This window comes from Gambusia affinis, linkage group LG17 (assembly GCF_019740435.1).
Source record: "Gambusia affinis linkage group LG17, SWU_Gaff_1.0, whole genome shotgun sequence".
Taxonomy (NCBI): domain Eukaryota; kingdom Metazoa; phylum Chordata; class Actinopteri; order Cyprinodontiformes; family Poeciliidae; genus Gambusia; species Gambusia affinis.
The window spans coordinates 15,830,627-15,847,835 of NC_057884.1; the positions used below are offsets into that span (position 1 = coordinate 15,830,627).

The 17,209-nt window shown below is 36.1% G+C and overlaps 2 protein-coding genes across 2 annotated transcripts; one reads left to right on the forward strand and one right to left on the reverse strand.

The window, feature by feature from the left end:
- Positions 1-2: 2 nt before the first annotated feature.
- On the reverse strand, positions 3-3,434 carry LOC122819237 (annexin A3-like). Its single transcript, XM_044095803.1, has 10 exons — positions 3,300-3,434; positions 2,622-2,735; positions 2,271-2,361; positions 2,082-2,161; positions 1,645-1,701; positions 1,412-1,505; positions 1,043-1,138; positions 896-954; positions 477-599; positions 3-370 (listed from the first exon to the last, which is right to left on the reverse strand). The coding sequence occupies exons 3-10, from the start codon at positions 2,290-2,292 to the stop codon at positions 311-313; spliced, it is 591 nt and encodes a 196-aa protein (XP_043951738.1). The 5' UTR covers positions 2,293-2,361; positions 2,622-2,735; positions 3,300-3,434; the 3' UTR covers positions 3-310.
- Positions 3,435-4,973: 1,539 nt separating this feature from the next.
- si:ch211-282j22.3 (ER degradation-enhancing alpha-mannosidase-like protein 3) lies at positions 4,974-15,526 on the forward strand. The gene is given in 21 exon segments (XM_044096294.1): positions 4,974-4,987; positions 5,133-5,183; positions 5,185-5,259; positions 5,336-5,380; positions 6,143-6,307; positions 6,834-6,914; positions 7,000-7,153; positions 7,460-7,594; positions 7,736-7,841; positions 7,975-8,072; positions 8,203-8,328; positions 8,480-8,563; positions 8,775-8,858; positions 9,234-9,358; positions 9,435-9,600; positions 9,801-9,955; positions 10,040-10,157; positions 10,958-11,131; positions 11,821-11,986; positions 12,074-12,265; positions 13,458-15,526. Coding segments are annotated over 21 exon segments (2,580 nt in total). The 3' UTR covers positions 13,724-15,526.
- Positions 15,527-17,209: the final 1,683 nt, after the last annotated feature.

Genomic DNA, 17,209 nt, shown 5'->3' on the forward strand with positions numbered 1-17,209 from the left:
TGTTGACTTGTGAATTTGTTTTATTTTTCCTCAGCCTAAAACTTTATTGGATTATTAAACAAAGAAATGGAGTGTTTTTTCTGATGAGGAAAGAAGGCACTCATATCAAAATGTTACAGTAACAGTACATTATCAACAAAGTGGCACCTACATTTAGGTATATAAAACTCAGAATACCATATTTGAGAACATTACTGGATTATTTCCATTCATTTGGGTTACGATCAGTCAAACTGATCAGTTATTAGGCCTTCAGGTGGTTATTGATCATCCCTCCTCCTCCAGGTTGTATTTGAGGACATGGGAGAAGTCAGCCATCTTGGCCACACAGCTTCTTGAGAGTTTCTCCATAATGACCGGACACTTCAGACTGAAAAAAAAAAAGATATAAAATGAGGACTGAAATTAATCATAATTGGAAATAAGATAGATTTAAGCTGTAGCATTCATAAGAGGGATCCAGCCGGTGTGCTGACCTCTAACCGGCTGTAGAGGGTATATCCAAACAGCTTCTTGTATTCTTCTTTAATATCCATTAAATCGATCTCAGACCGACTGACCAGGATCCTCGTCAGCGTGGACTCTGTGGTTCCTGCTCCCTAAACAGAGCATCAAATTGAACATTGTTTTTTTGAGAAATTTGATCAAAATGATTTGGTCTCATTTGATCTTCGGTGATAGCTTTGCTTTATATGTGCAGTTTCACTATTCTTTTGTTGTCTGCTTTAGAAACCAGTCACTCTGCTGATGCAGCAACAGTAAAACATTCCTTTTTACTGGCTTAACATTCCTTTCCACACCACCAACCAACGAGAGCAGGCTGATATGGCACAAAAACAAAATAATCAAAAAGTATCAGGTGGCCGTTTGTTTCTAGATTAAGCACTGAATTTACCTTCATGGCCTTGAAAAGCCTCTCGGCGAAGTATGCAGGGGCATTGTTGGCACACTTCACTAGTTAGAAAATAGGTTGGGGTTAATATTAAAAAGCTTCCAGTAGATGAAGACTGCTTATTTTTCTGCTGTAAAAACTTTTTCTCACCAACAGCAACCAGGAGTTCCTCCAGATTTCCAGACATTTCACTCTCAATGCTTTGCTGCAGAGTCTTCTTGCTAACATTCTTATACTCAGTCAGAACTGTCCGAAAAAAAACAGACTTATTTTTTGTTTTTTTTCATGGGAGGAATTGGTTTTAAAAAGTTTTATATTCAGAAGATCAACTTGCTGATGCTAATACAATCAGTTTTTACCGATTCCAGTTTGATAAATCAGCATGAGATTGTTGCTTTTCGACATCAATCAATACATCCAACAATATTATACATTCCTCCTCATGGTGAGTATAAAAACATTTCAAATGAACAGTAATATAGTTTGCACATATTGAGAAGGAATAACAGGCAAACCTACTTTGTCGAAGCTGAGGAACACTCCTCTGGCACAGGATGTCGATAAACTTGGCCTCATCAGTTCCCCACTTCTTTTCTCCCGCCTCATACAGAACCTGTTGGAAACAAATATGGCCATGCAATGTTAAGGCTTCCCATGTTTTTGTGGTTGCATGATTGTCAGGGAATTACAAGAGTAGAAGCTGCTTAACAAGGAAATAACTTAGTCAAATTAGTTCAAACTGAAAATGATACCTTAGCGTCTGCTTTAGCTTTAGCTGTGTCCACATTGGTGCTCTCATCTTTTTTTCCCTGTAAAAGTGGACAGATAAGCATTACATTTTATTAAACAATAATGTTAAGTTAAAATATAGAAATCAGAAAATGATTTAATATACTTAAAAATTAAACATTTCAGATAAACATAACTTAAAGCTTGACAAGTTTTCTACTACATCTACAAACATAAATGGAAACATTTTCACTGAATTTAACCTTCAGATTAAGACAAGTCAAATTTTCAACAGTTGTTTCAGATTATTAATACGCTTTCCAAGTGTTCAGCATGTGGACTGTTTGAATAAATGGAAATTCTTGGAATATTTTGGAATGTTGACTTCCCACCTACTAGATGAATGTGCTGCTGTAGGGAGTGGTGCATTGTAGCATGCTTTCAGTTTAATTTGCTTTACCTCAGCCAAGATGAGCAGCGCTTTGCCATAATCCCCAGATACCTCTGACTTTAGATCATCTCTCATCGATCTTCCGGTTTCTGGAATAAAACAGCACAATCTGCTAAAGACTGTGAACACTTTCACAATCATTTTGCAATTTAAACAAACTATTAACTACTTTCAGGCTTTTGTTTTTAAGTGACCTACCTTTGAGGTATACATCAGCCATGGCTTTAATCTGCCTGTTGGATCTGGAAGCAAAGATTTCTGTCAGAGTGCTCTCAGTGGTCCCTGAACCCTAGATGTAAAAACACAATGGTTTTAAAATAAAACCTCAAGAAATACATTTAACTTATATAGGAAGAGTTTGTAATTAAGTGCTGTTTTGAACAAACTGTACAATAAATCATCAGGATTTACATGTCTTTTTTTTTTTTTTTGTCATTCAAGGACAGAAAATTGTTCGTATAATGGTTTATTTTTTAAAACCGACTAGAAAAAAAGTTGAAAATCCACACTCCAGCACATGTTATTCTGCATATTAATAATAAGTCTCACCTTTATAGCTTTTATAACTTCATGACAGTCATAGACAGCAGGAGGCGTTACCAAAGCAACCAGCAAGTCCTCGAAGTCTCCGTGGGTGTCGCCCTTTAGATCAGCCACTAATGTCTAACGCAAGGACATAAGAAACTTAGTGTTGTGTTTATCTCTAAAAAGACAATGTTTTTGTACATGATGTTACAACTACTAACCTAGAGGAAATTTATTTAGGATTTTATGTGATAAACCCACACAAAACAGTTGCATAATAGTGAAGTATTAGAACTATTTTTTACAAATAAAAACATGTCTGCGCTAAAATGACCTAGTCAAAGTCTAGACCAAAGAACAATTTTGAATCTGTGGCAAAAGGCAATACTTTCCATTGAAATCTAACTGAGGTGGAGCTATTCTCCAAAGAAAACGAGGCAAAACTTTGAATGTGCAAAACAGCTAGAGACACAAACTGAAATGCAACTGTAAGGTTGATTTTAAAATCTGATGCAGAATACAAAAACATGCTGTACTTTTCAGATTAATTAGAAAACATGATAATAGGTACATATCATTTTCTGTTCACTTCAGAGTTATGTGCTATTTTACGATTCTTCCATAAAATAAACAAACAAATAAATAAATAAATAAGGGGTATAAATGCTTTTTCAAGGCTCTGTAAATTTTCTATTCATTTACCCTTCCAGTGGCTTTCTGATAAGCTGTGTCAATAAGCTGACGCTGGGCATTGCTTCTTTGGGTCAGCACATCAATCAAGGTCTTTTCTGTTGTACCTGTGATGATTTAAAAAAAAAAAAAAAAAACACCACCGCCTAAATATCTCACTTTTTCCATACGTGTGCAGCATTTTTTCCACCTTTGTTTTAGGTCTAATTTGGATAGATGATGTGTCTAATCTTTGAATTATTGTACAAAATATTGTTGATCTATAAATCTTCAGATTCAGAATAATAAAGTTTTCTCAGGGCCTTCTTCTGCTTAATTATTTTTCACAGTTCCTCTTGCAGTAGACTAGAAAACACCAAATTACAAGTAATTATACATAATACAAAATTCAGTTGATAATAAAATAAAAAGTTGTCTGTTTAGGTAAAAAGAGAGACCGCTTCAAAACAAATGTAAAAAGGTGGTTATTTATACAAAAAGCTCATTACAGATTTAAATTTATTTCCTTAAGAGAACATCTTGTTTCAATGTTTAAATTTTCATCTAATTATCAAGATACAATACATACTGTTTTATCATTTTTCTCCCTAGCACAGATTAAAGCAAAATACTAACCAATGACGTCATTAATACTTTAAACCAGATGTTTTTGAAAATTACCAATTTTTGTACAGGATTAAACTAACACAGAAGATAAACTTCAGAACAATTGATCAACAGACATCTTTAAAATAGTTTAATCTACAAAATAAGCAAAAACTTCCATCTTTTCTTTACACAAACTTATTTTCTTAATTTATTTTATCATTAGAACCTTTTTTTTAAATATGTCCATTACGAATAAACATCCTATGTCAAAATCAACCGTAAAAACGAGCTCAAATTCGTTACAACAAATATACAATGTCGATCATCAAAAAAATAAGCTTTTTCAAACAAGTGAACACAAATAAACATAAAACACTGAAAATCACTCAGAAGAAGCACTTTTTTTCATGTGAAAAAATTAGCTAAATATTTTTTCTGGGGCCACAGATGTTTATTTTAGTTGGAAAGGGAACGCCCATTATTGGCATCAACAAATGACTCCTCCATTGTGCAAATCAACCGCATTTTCTTTGTTGCTTTCTGTAAACTGTTTTGTATTTTTATTTCTTTAAAAGACATATTTTTAAAATTATAACGTTCTTTAGTAATATAATAAAAATTTAAAAAGTAAAATAGTTTGAATAATCATGGACGTAAAGGAAACAGCAAACAGTGTCATTTCTGTTATGAAAAAAAATTCATAAAATATTCACTTCACAGCATATACATTCAACAGATTAAACAGTTTCCTGAACGGCTTGTTTATTTTACTCGATAAAACGTCGTTAAACGTTTAGGATAAATCTTCAATATAAGTTTGTTTTTATCATTGTTTGTAACTAACTGCCATTGAAGACATCAGGCTAAAACCCTACAGCTGTATCAATCGTCACCTTCTCCTTTCAGTTTTGTAATTTAGAAATAGTATTCCATGACTGGATAGAGGTATTACAACAAATGGAAATTTTTTGTATCTACGAGACATTTATAGCTTTCTTTCTCCTTTGTTTACATGGAGACACTTTGTCAGTGAGGCTTTGTTTCCATGAAGTGGTCCTCCTAAGATTGGACAAACAACAGGGCAACAAAGTTGGGAAAATGGACATTAGGAGGTAGCTAAAATTGTGCTGTTTCTCTACCAAAACAAGAAGATGAGCTCGGGTCTGACAGGGGACAGTTGTGCCAGCTGGACTGTTTGATTTGCGTGGGTGTTGGAAAGAGAATACAGTTCATTACAGTTGAAATAATTTAATGTAGGAGACTTTGCAAACTAAAACCGTGTCTCTGTTTTGGAACCAAATATGTTTTAAGTGATCACCAGTCTTCTTAGCTGGGTGAATTGTTTGGAGAATCAGAGCATGACACCAGAGGAGAAGACCAACATCAGTAAATGATGCACAGTTCTTCTATGTAATAACAAAATATACCTGAGGGTTTTTATTTTTGTCATTATTTATTTACAGAAGCCAAATTCTGGAGATGTTTGACCATGCCTATAGTTACATGCAATAATTAAAATTTAAAAGTAAAATTTTTTTGTCTGTTTACATAAGTTATGAGTGACAGTTGTATTAGTTGAGTGTTTTGAGAAAACAAGATGGCTGGCAAATTTAAATGAACAAAACTTGCTGTGTTTGAGAAAAGTTTAATGGTCAAAAAAGTTATTCACATGTTAACTTTTTTAAAAAACTCAAATGTATTTTGTTACTTTATTGTTTAGATTATTGTAGAAAGGGAATCTAATGTAATGGTGAATAAAGTTGCTTCTCCATCTTGTAAAAAAAATTAAGTAAGATATCAGCAAAAAGGCAATCAGTGGCAGTTTTTGATTAATCAATATGTACAAGATCCCATTGAACCATTAGAAAAGGAGTTTGGATGTTTACAGATAAAAAACAATAACTGTCATTTGCACCTTGAATACATTTCCTGCTGTTTTTATTCATAAGTAATCAATGGAGAGTTGACGTCCCAATTTGCTTCTGAGAATAGGGAGAATTTAGAGGATTTCTCTTATTTTTATTGCGGAGTTGTGGCTAAACAGTACTGCCTCAAGCATGAAGTATCACATGAAAATGTAGGAAAATGTGACAACTAAAATGACAAAAATCTTCTCTTTTGGAGGTGTTTCCATCATGTATGTCTTTATGTTTTTTTTAGAAATGAAGAAAAGCTATACCAATAGCCTGGAGATGGTTAAATGAGTTGAATAGCATGAATCAAATGATTACAAAGTGATGAGCCTAATTATAGCTGTTACTGTTGCAGAAATATGCCTATCCAGCAGATGAGCTGATGCCGCTAAGCTGCAAAGGGAGAATCATGAGGAGAAAGCACAGACGACTCAGAAAAGAAACACCTTGCTTTTGTTTTGATGCCTTGAAACATCAAATAATGTTTCACAGCTCCCTGAATCAAACAGACAGGTGGAAGTTAGTTTAAATTGTTTATTTTGTCTATGCTGTTCCATTCAAAGTTGCCTGAGAATCACAGTTGTTTTGGTTTTGAGAAAACTTAAAATCAAAAGCTGGCAAATTACAATGAAAATAATCAGCAGATATAAATTTAATAAAAATGTTTTGGGAATATAAATGAAACACAAAGAATATACAGCTTAGGGGATTATATACTTGCAAATTTGAGTTGAAAGAGCTCACAGGCTCAAAGTAGACATTTATTGCTCTGTTGTTGCAAATACTAGATTATGTTAAATACTAGTTTAATGTTATTTTATGCAGATTCAAACGGGACGTAGAGTTCTAAAAAGTAAATGTGCAAAAAGATTGACCATCTTGAACATTTCTGCCAGTTTGTGTTTTCTCAGATAAAACAATAACTGTCATTTGTACTTGAATATTCATCTGTTTACCAGCACAAGAATGAATTTGTTGTGCCTTCTTTTTTGAGAATAGGGAGTTGTTTCTCTTGGTTTTTATTAGGTGCTAAACAAGCTGGAAGTATCACATGAAAATGTGAGGGCGTCAACTTGGACAATGATGTGGTGGTGTCCGTGTTTGAGACCAACATCAGGGTTTTAGGGTAGAAAACAAGCTTGCAGTGTGTCGTTTTGATGCTGAACATGTGCTGTTGTGCTGTTTATCATTTTGTGAACATGTGTGTCCAGAGGGCTTTTGGGGGGACATGTGATGGCTGACCTGCTCAGGCAGCGTGGGGAGAGGATGCAGTGGTATCGTGATGAACTCCTTCACATGGCCGTCGAGCTGGGCCACCGACTGATTCCTGCCTTCAACACCTCCAGTGGCCTTCCCTACCCTAAGGTACCATAGTCATTATTTAGTTCTCTAAAATATTCCAATACATGATCCTACCACAACCATTTTTAACACTGAATCTTCCACACATCCATAAATACCTTTTCATATAAATATTGGATTTTTCTATGTGTACATTTAGTAAAAAAAGTATTAGAAAACTGTAGATATTTGACCCTTCCACTCAGTGTTGAAACTAGTTCTGCACAGTTTAGTGAACACAAACAAAACTAATTGAAAGTAAACATAAATAGCTTGTTTATCTATATTTTTCATCCAGTTAAGTGACTTTCTTTTTGTGTCGTTTCCCAGGTGAATCTGCGGTACGGCATCTTGAACCCACTCTCACGCACCGGCACTGAATCGGACACGTGCACAGCATGTGCAGGGACCATGATCCTGGAGTTTGCCGCTCTCAGCAGGCTGTCGGGAGAGTCCGTGTTTGAGGTACTGCCAGCCTATAATTACAGAGTTCTCTTACTGTTTGTTGTTGTGCTTTATTGTGCTGTAAATATGTAATTACTGAAGTGTGAGATTAGTTTGCCTTATCTGGAAAATTAAAGCTGGCTGCTTATTGATGTTTAACAGGAACATGCTAGGAAGGCCCTGGATGTCCTCTGGGAGAGGAGACAGAGAGGAAGTGACTTAGTTGGAACTGTGATCAATATCCATAATGGAGAATGGGTCAGGAAAGGTAACAACACTGTAGCACAAGTCCACATCTGCTAATGCCTAATGAATCCCAGAGTCCCTCTTGTTGTTACACAATCTTGATAAGAATCCCACGTTACTGTAAATGAACAGCCTTTTTGCTTCTGTTTGTGCAGATAGCGGTGTTGGCGCAGGAATCGACTCGTACTACGAATATCTAATGAAGGCCTACATTCTTTTAGGAGATGATACATTTTTGCAGAGGTTCAACATTGTGAGTCTCCCTTCAACAAACAACTCATTCTATTTTGTTCCATCATTGGTGCACATCTTGTCATTTGAAGCTCTAAACAACTGTTTAAATTTTATCTTGTTTTTATGATGGTTTTTTTTTTCTGTAACAGCACTACAGTGCCATTATGAAGTACATCAGCCAGCCTCCTCTTCTGCTCAACGTGCACATGCACAATCCCACTGTGAGTGTTCGCAGCTGGATGGATTCGCTGCTCGCTTTCTTCCCTGGACTACAGGTCAGATGAAATGCTTAAATAGATGTTGCATTTATTACATTTGCTCCAATCGGTAAATAGCAAATTACAGATAAAAGGTTGCTGAGTCTAAAAAGATATATGTATACACACATATATATAAAAATGTATATTTATATTATTGTTTGCATAGGTTTTAACAGGAGATCTGAAACCAGCCATAGAGACTCATGAGATGCTATACCAAGTCACAAAGCAGCACAAGTTTCTCCCAGAGGTAAAGAAGGTCTCATTCCTGTTCACTCTGTTGTCATCATGCATTCGACAAATATTTAAAACGTGTGAGAATAATGATGTAATAAAAGTGACAAAGTTATTTTTTTTTTCAATAAGTGACATTTGCTCTGTAGCTACATTGTTTTGTTGTTGAATCTGGCCATGAGTAGCCACAGCTTTATGTTTGTTTCCTTTGGTCAATATCCACCCAGGCTTTTACCACAGAGTTCAGAGTACATTGGGGTCAACACCTGCTGAGACCAGAGTTTGCAGAAAGCACCTACTACCTCTATAAGGTAGAAACACTGAAATAAAAAACACAACATGCTTGGTTCTAGTTTGACTTATCTGCTTAGCAAGAAAGAAAATAAAACACAAAAAGATCCCAATAAATCATTAATAAGAAAAAAAAAGAGCTGCAAGATAAACAATGCTTAAAAATACAAGTTAACTCTCACAAACAAACCCTCTTCAAAATATTTGAGAGACTCTCTATTCATTCATCCATGTGGCTCTAGATGTTCATTCATTAAGCCCAAGAAATTGGTGTAAGTTTTATAATTAGAATTATTATTTCAGTCTTGAAAATCCAGGTGAAATACCCTAACAAATAAAAGTCTTCCTGTCCTGTATTGTCTTAATGATCTGTCTTTTCTGTCTGACCTGTGCAGGCCACCGGTGACCCTTACTACCTCAGAGTGGGACAGTCCATAGTGGAAAAACTCAATGCCTTTGCCAGGGTGGCTTGTGGTTTTGCTGCTGTGCAGGACGTCCGCACTGGGACACATGAAGACAGGTGCTGTTTGGGACAGACGAAGCCAAGCTTTGAGGGAAACCATAAATAATATTTTGGTGTTATTGCTCTTGTGTAGGATGGACTCGTTCTTTCTGGCAGAGATGTTCAAATACCTCTACCTGCTGTTTTCGGAGAAGAGCCAGCTGCCGATTAACATAGACGACTACATTTTCACCACAGAGGCCCACCTACTGCCCGTCTCTCTGTCCACGACTCAAGTCACCGTCCAGAGCAACGTTACGGTAAAAGTTCTTAATAATCTGAATTACTCTTCTCGAATTTGGACAGGAAGATGTGCTCTACGAGTATAAAGCAAGAATATGTAAATTCTTGTAATTATTTATACAGCATTTTATTACGTTCAAATACAGATTGACAATTTATTTTGTTGAAGTGCTTATGAAAGGTTCGTGGTGCCTTATTTCTTTGCACTGCGCTTTAGGAGAGTCCTGTTGCTCATGATGAGGATCTATTTACACACTCCTGCCCCAGCACAGAGACATTGTTCCCCAACAACCCATCGTTCGCCAAAACCATTAGGGACGGCTACAAGTACCTGACCGGCGTGGGACGAGCCTTCACTCCTCTACCCATCAGGTGGGACTTGGTGCAAGAGACTCTCAGTATCTCTGCTGCTGATCTGCTTAATGTGAAACTGAGTGTGTTCATGACTACTCAAAGGGAAATTGAGCTGCCGCTTCATGACAGTGGCATGGAACCAGTGGAGTTCTTGAAGAGCATGGGCATCTCTCTCACCCGTCTGAATGACTTTACCCTTGGAGACTCTATTGGCTCAAAGGTGGGCCTTGTTTACCTCTAAATCTCCTATGTGTTCAGTTAAAGTTATTATCCCCTCTAGAGCGTTGTAGCAATTTCTAGTTTAAACCTTGCTTATGTTAAATTATGAAATATTTCAAATATGAACATTTAACATCTACTGATTCCAATATGGCGGAACAAATTGTTGTATGTGTAGCATTAAAAAGTCCTTTCAGATAATAGTATGATTTAACATGAGTGCCTAATTTAACGATGCTGTATGGAGAGAGATTTTTAAACGTTTAATTTAAGACTTAAATTTATTACACTGGTCACATTTACACACTAGGGAGTCAGGAATTTGATGACTCAAGCCGGTTGTTATTGTTGTACAATAAAAAGGGTTAATTAAATTGCCCGCTGGCACAGAAAAGCTTTCAGTTTGCTTAGTTAAAATTTACTTTGAACTTTATGGATTTTGAAAAGTGAATTATTTGAAGAATGCCTCAGTCCTGTACAACATGTCCTCCTAGCCTGATCCCTTCCACTGCACGTCTTCTTCTCTTTCTGCCACACTTCTTGTTATGTAACTCTCAAGTAAAGGCCAGTAGTACTCCATAACCTGTGTCTTTTTTTTATATCAACTTTTGAATCGATTTTTATTTATATCTATGCTGAAATTGTTAATCTGTTACTATAGTATTATCTAATAATTAAATACTGGACATGCAACATGATGTTCAAGTAATCTTTCTAGTTACAAAACCTCCCAAACAACATTGAATATGTTGAATTCATCTAGAGTATTTGTCTTTTTAAAATATTTTTTAATATCTGCAGCATCATAAAGGAGTGTTCCGCGTCAAGCTTGTCGCAGAAGTGAGCCAGATGATAGAGGAGGAGCTGGTGGTGCCGCATGCCGTTCAGCTCATATCTCCTCCGTTTCTGGGCAGGACGGTCCTCACTGCAGGACCCGCCAAGTTTGGGATGGACCTGACCAAGCAGGAGCACGGGGTGAGATAAAGAGCCTACTATTGAGACAAAACCTGAAAGAGATTTGGTGTTTCAAAAAATATCATCACATTGGGAATAGAAACATTTTGGGTGTTTTCACCCCTGATAATCTCAATTGGAATTTTCAGCTGGTGCGTTTCGCTTTTACACTGCACTGCGTCAAACAAACCAAACCCTTTGAAAAACGTGTTCCACTCTTTGCTTGTGGTTCCACTGTACCTAGAACCACTGAAGAAAATGACACAAAAACCTCTGAAGGAGAGAAGAGCAAAAAATCAATGATTTCTGTAGCTAGCACTAAATGCGCATTTGTTTGGGTTGTATTTACCCAGAATACCTTGTGCTATAGTTCACTTCCTGCTTTTGGAGTGGTCTTTGTTCTACTTGACATTCACTTATGCATCCGAGCTGCTCTAGAGTTCACTTTAACCAAACAAAAACCTAGGTTTTTAGGCAGTTCTCTTTTTCTGGTTAGCATCAGAGTTTGATTGTGCATTCTCATATGAACCGGATTACAAACGAACTAGAGATTAAAGTGGACTAAAAAGGGTTGGTGTGAATGTACCCTAAGATCCACAAAGGAGTATTGTCAAATTAGACACAAAAATTAACTTTTATTTATTTTGTATTTATTTGCTTTTCTCACTAACGTCAAAAATTAGAAACTAAAATGAATTCCCTTACCACAGGTGAAAGGAACCATAGTGAAAGTTTCCCCTTACACTGCCTGTGGGCCAATAGAAAATGCAGCAGAGGTTAAAGGCCGTATTGCACTTGCATTACGCGGTGACTGCATGTTTGCAGCCAAGGCTCGTTGGCTGCAACAAGCTGGAGCCGGTGGAGTCATCTTTATAGGTGAAAAAAGTTTGTATTTTAACAACACCTCTCATAGTTTTTAATGTTTCAGGAAGTAAATTATTGATAAACTTCCCTGTCGCACAGATCACCACGAAGGAAGTAACAGTGAGGAGACTCCCCTCTTCCAGATGGTCGGAGACGGTGACTCTACCGAAGACATCGCCTTACCTTTGGTGTTTCTGTTCAGCCGGGAGGGCGCCGTGCTCACCTCCGCCCTGGAGGAACATCACAATGTGGATGTATTGTTGCTGCCGAAGGAGAGGCAGCTGGGACAGGGTGAGGACCAGGAGGAAGTCCATTAAAAGATAGATCCCTCCATGTTGTGTGTTTGTGTTGCCGTTTAATGCAGTGGTTAGAACTAAGTTTTTCAATACAGGAAGTTAACTGTGGAATTCAGCCACAAGCCAGAGAGTCTGATTGAAGAGATATTTTTTCGTTGATACAATAGTGTTACAGCTCCAAACAAATGTATTAGCATGCCTTGGCCAAGACGTGTAAAAAGTCTTTCACTAACATAATCTTTCATGGGGGTAGCAAAACCTTACAATGAAATATTTAGGGAAAATATGACATTTTATTTCAAACAGATTTATCAAGTGGGAGAAAAAACATGTTAGGAAGTCTTATTTGTCTGCAAGATTTAAAAGTGGCAAAATGAGTGGCATGCCTAACAATTTCATCTAAAGAAAGCATTTTTTATCCCAACTTTTAACTTTGATAATTTTTTTCCAGAAACTTCCAATAAGAATTGAATAAGCTTTCTTTTAATCTCACACATTCATTTTGCCACCATGTGCGAGATAAATATCATAGGTGAAAATAAAAGTAATTTCTATCACAAGTATAGAACTTTTGAGTTTTATATACTCTTCTGAGATTTTTACAAAGGGTGAGTTCTTTAGTTAGATAAGACTAAGTATAAACTTAAATAAACAAGTAAGATGTGGACTAAAACTCAAGATAAATCAGTGCAAAAGCACCCTCTGAAGGGTCTGTGGTGCTGTGGGCCTGATTCTCTTTGAAATATTATTTGTAGGGTCATGTACTTTTTAAAATAGGACATTTTAAATAAAAATCAGATGGATTCTATCAGTAAATTTATTTCAAAAGACCAAAAACACTTCCTCTATGGCTTCTCAGTCCCCAGACTTAAATCCTATTAAAACATCTCTTTAAAATTTTTTATAGGATTTAAGATTTTGAGTTTATATAATTTGAGTTTTTCTGAGTTTTTATTTTTGCTATGATTTCGAGAGGTTATAAAAAGAGGGTTTGTTCAAAACACCAGCCTCTGGACGCCTCATGCTTCTTGTGAAATGTTATAGAACACTAAATGCTTCCATATTAGCAAAATATAATTCTTAAATTAGCATCATCAGATCTTAAACATGTGTGTGGTATGAGTGTCCCTTTTGAGTTTATACATTTTATTTAATTATTTATTTTATTTATTTTTTCATTTTTGCAGATAAGTCAGAATACCCTGGCGGCATGAACATAAAACTCCGCCTGAAAGAGGAGGGGGGGTCAGAGGACAGAGCAGCTACAGGAACCACACTGGAGCTGGTTTTGGAGGACGAAGAGGTTCTTCTTAAAGAGGCGGGCGAAGAAGAGCTTAGTGGAAAACAACAGTCACAGCACCAACAGCTCTGCACTCAAGGCAGAACTGGACCCTGTCCTACAGACTCTCCGCAAGCCCTGAACTCCAAACCCAAACCAGGCACAAACCCTTGACCGCTGTGATTCCCTGATGCTAGTGGCTAGTTGGTTTGTGAGCAGCATGTGGCCCCTCTCTCTGCTCTGCAGGACAGCCTGCATGTTTACAATTAACAGGGAGGATATGAATTTACTACTCCATGTTTATGACGCAGTCGGATCAGAGGGATTCTGCTCTCAGCCGGAACATGAGCTGGTCTCCTGTCGTTGTAGCTACAAACAGCTTGTGGCTGCAATGTCGTGTCCAGTAGAGCAGGATTTAAAGTCGTCCTAACCTAGGGGGAAGCTTAGAAGAGGTAACAAAATGTATGCAATTTGCTTTTAATCTAGATTGCACCTTTTTAACTTCTTCCAAATACTGTTTTAGCAGTCTGTAATGATCTGTGGAGTCTTACTTGGCCAGTAGGTGGCGTCGGCTTCCACAACCTCTCAGTTGCACCATGTGTAAGGTGGATGAAGGAGACAAGTTTTGGTTCTTTTGGAAGGTAAATTTTGTACTAGGTAGAAACTTCAGGGACTTGATGAGTGAATGCAGTATGCACAATTGACCAATTTACTTTTTTAATGTGCACATTTGAGAGGGGTGTTTTACACTTCTTTTGGCTAATTAAAGAGTTAGCATTAGACTGTGTGAGTGCAGTTTATTAATTAGGCTATATTTATATAAAATGCATCTTGGTTGAAACCTCTAAACCTAATCATGCAAATAACAAATAAGAAGAGAAAATTGTGAGTACTATTTGAGATTCATTGTAGACGTTGGTTCTTAATATTGTATTTGTACAAATTTTAGAAAAACTCATTTCAAATTACTTTGTGAAAAAAGTGAAAAACACATTCAATCATCGTCTTGCACTCTGGTGTGATCATATCCGATCATTAGCTCTGAACTTATTGTATATTCCAACTATGTTTAAATCCCATGGTGATACCTAACATAAAACCAAAGTTAAACATCTCCACACAGAGAAAATGCTTTTCAACATTTAGTTGTGAGTGTTTTCTTTTCAGGTGTGCAGCAAGATTTCACTTCACGTTTGTCACGGTTGCATAAGAAATAGAAAGCTTTTCTCCCCAAGAAATTTGAACGCTGTCCAGGATGAGTTTTGGATTTATTTGCACCTGTTAGAAGTCCAGTTCACATTGTGAAGTATTTCACGGGCATTAATATGTGCAATGACTTTAATTTTTTTTTTTCGTCAGTCACTTTCTGTTGCTGGTTTTTGTTCTCACTAGTCATAAGTTGCACATTTTCCACTTATTGGTTTTTCTTTTGACCAGTGGACTATTTTTCACACTCAAAACTGATTTTAGATTAGAAATCCGATGGGGTTTTATAGGGCAAACAGACTTCTCTAAGATTTATTGCTAACTTGTATTTTATTTTATTTTTTTACCTCAGGTCTGTGCATATTATTTTTAATGCAGAATAAAATGCCAATAGAGGGCAATCCAAGGACACCTTTTTGTTATATTTTAGCTATTTTATGTTATTTATTATTATTTCTCTGATTAGCAACTGCAGCCTAAAATGTGCCAAAAGAGCTGTAATGATCTCTACACATTATGTTTGATTTCAGGTGCAAGCAGAGGAAGGCCTAGTATGTTTTGCTCTTTAACTAATATTTCTGTAATTGAGCCTTTGCCATAATTTTATATCCTTGGTGAAATATTTTAAGAGCATCTGAATGTTTTTGGACTTGACGATTTGCTTCTAATTGTTGATTTCCGTATCCAGAGAGTGACATTTTACGTTGACCAATCAAGAAAATATGAGACATTCATCCAGGTGAATTTGAGAATAAAGATACTTGCAACTTCCTTTTAGCATTTTATTTTTATTGTGTTTGTTGTTTACTTCTTTTTTTATTTCTATGCTTTTTCTTCTTTGCTGAAACTGAAACACAATTCATACATTTGCATAGACACAGAAGGAAGTGATAAACTTTACCATTGCTGATAAGCTGTAGGGGTTACTGAGACACAAACCAACAACTTTTTGGAATAATTCATAAAACATTACTTCGCTGCTTTGGAAATCTGTGACATTTGCATATTTTGTTCTGTAATTGTCTGCCATTAGTCATAGCTTCATCATGCTCTGTTAAAAGCCTGCATGGAAACTAAGATGGTCAGGGATTGCACTTTGCACAATGAGAAGGGGCTTTACCTTTTATCATTTGGAATATATAGTTCTTTTTTGAAGGTTATGTTGTATCCAGTTAAGCCCAGAATAGTTCATAGTCCTTGCAAGTTTTGATTTGACATAATCAACCAGATCAGATTCATGACTTCAATATGAGAATCTGTTGAGGACACTAAAGTTTAGGGGGATGGCAGTGAGGGCTTTCCAACTTTAAAGGTTTGCAGCTCACTGCAAAAGATGAAAAGAGCTGATCAGGAAATGTGAGCAGCTACATGTTTGCTGTAAAACCAATACAGTCTTTCCCACTGGTTATTGATAAGAGTATAAATAATTCTAATAATACCCCTTTTTTATACAAATAAAATCAGGCAACTTGCTACCTTAATTTAATGTGGCTGTATGTGATGAATCTGTACATGTGATTTTGACCCTTTGTGAATAAAGAAAAAATACATTTAAAAAATTACACTTGTGCTCCTATTTCCTGTTTTTAAAATCAAAGGTTTTTTTTTATTCTTCTCTGAACAAAGCGTAGTGCAAACCGTTAGACCTTCTGAATTAACATGGATTTCATTCAAAATGTAAATGAACCTCTTGCAGTCTTTTTTTTGTTTGTTTTTGTTATATTTACAAATAAAAGTTTGAAATTGCACATTTTAGATAAAAGAAAGTCAGCAAATACTCTCAATTCTGGTGAGTTGAACTTTTCTTTCACATTTGCTTTCAAGTCAGTCAAAGACAGTGTTTAAAAATATATATATTCTGCTTTGTCATCTTTTTGCAGACTTAGAAAAGGTTACACAAAAAAGTAGAGTAATTACTATAGGCTGTGATTTGAAAGCAAGGCTGATCTGCATTCAATTCCTCTTTCGTAACTATTTCATCTCTAACTGAGCTTTGGACTTCCCCTTCTAGAAAAACAATAAGCAGTCAGACCAGACTTGTTCTAGTTCTAGTCAGGGACAGAATAAATCTCCCATGTTTGTTTTGTCACTACTAAAGATATTTCAAACACCCGCTGCTTGGTGAAGAGTTGTCTCATAAGAACAAATTAATTCAACTTCAACAGTTAAAAAAAAAAACAAAAAAAAAAAAAACAAAAAAAAAAGCAGCTAAATTGGGCGATTTATTTCATTCTGCGTCATGAGATAAACTAATTAGGACGTCATGTATAGTAAACTGGTTCCTCCACGTCATGGCGCTGCTACATCTAATCTCCAGTAAACTGGTGCCTTCAGGTACTGTGGGAAAGTGTTGGTCATTCTTGATGTTCATTGAGTTAAATTGAAATGAAACTTGGAAATTTTTGGGTAATATAGTAATCAGTTGTCCAGCACAAGTTTTTTTGTTCTTTTCAA

Excerpts from the sequence above, each read along its gene's own strand:
- LOC122819237 (XM_044095803.1), bottom strand. The coding sequence starts at position 2,292 with ATGGCTGATGTATACCTCAAAG. Across the intron at positions 1,702-2,081 it reads CGCTGCTCATCTTGGCTGAG|GGAAAAAAAGATGAGAGCAC; the intron begins GTAAAGCAAATT and ends CCACTTTTACAG. Across the intron at positions 1,506-1,644 it reads AAGCTAAAGCAGACGCTAAG|GTTCTGTATGAGGCGGGAGA; the intron begins GTATCATTTTCA and ends TGTTTCCAACAG.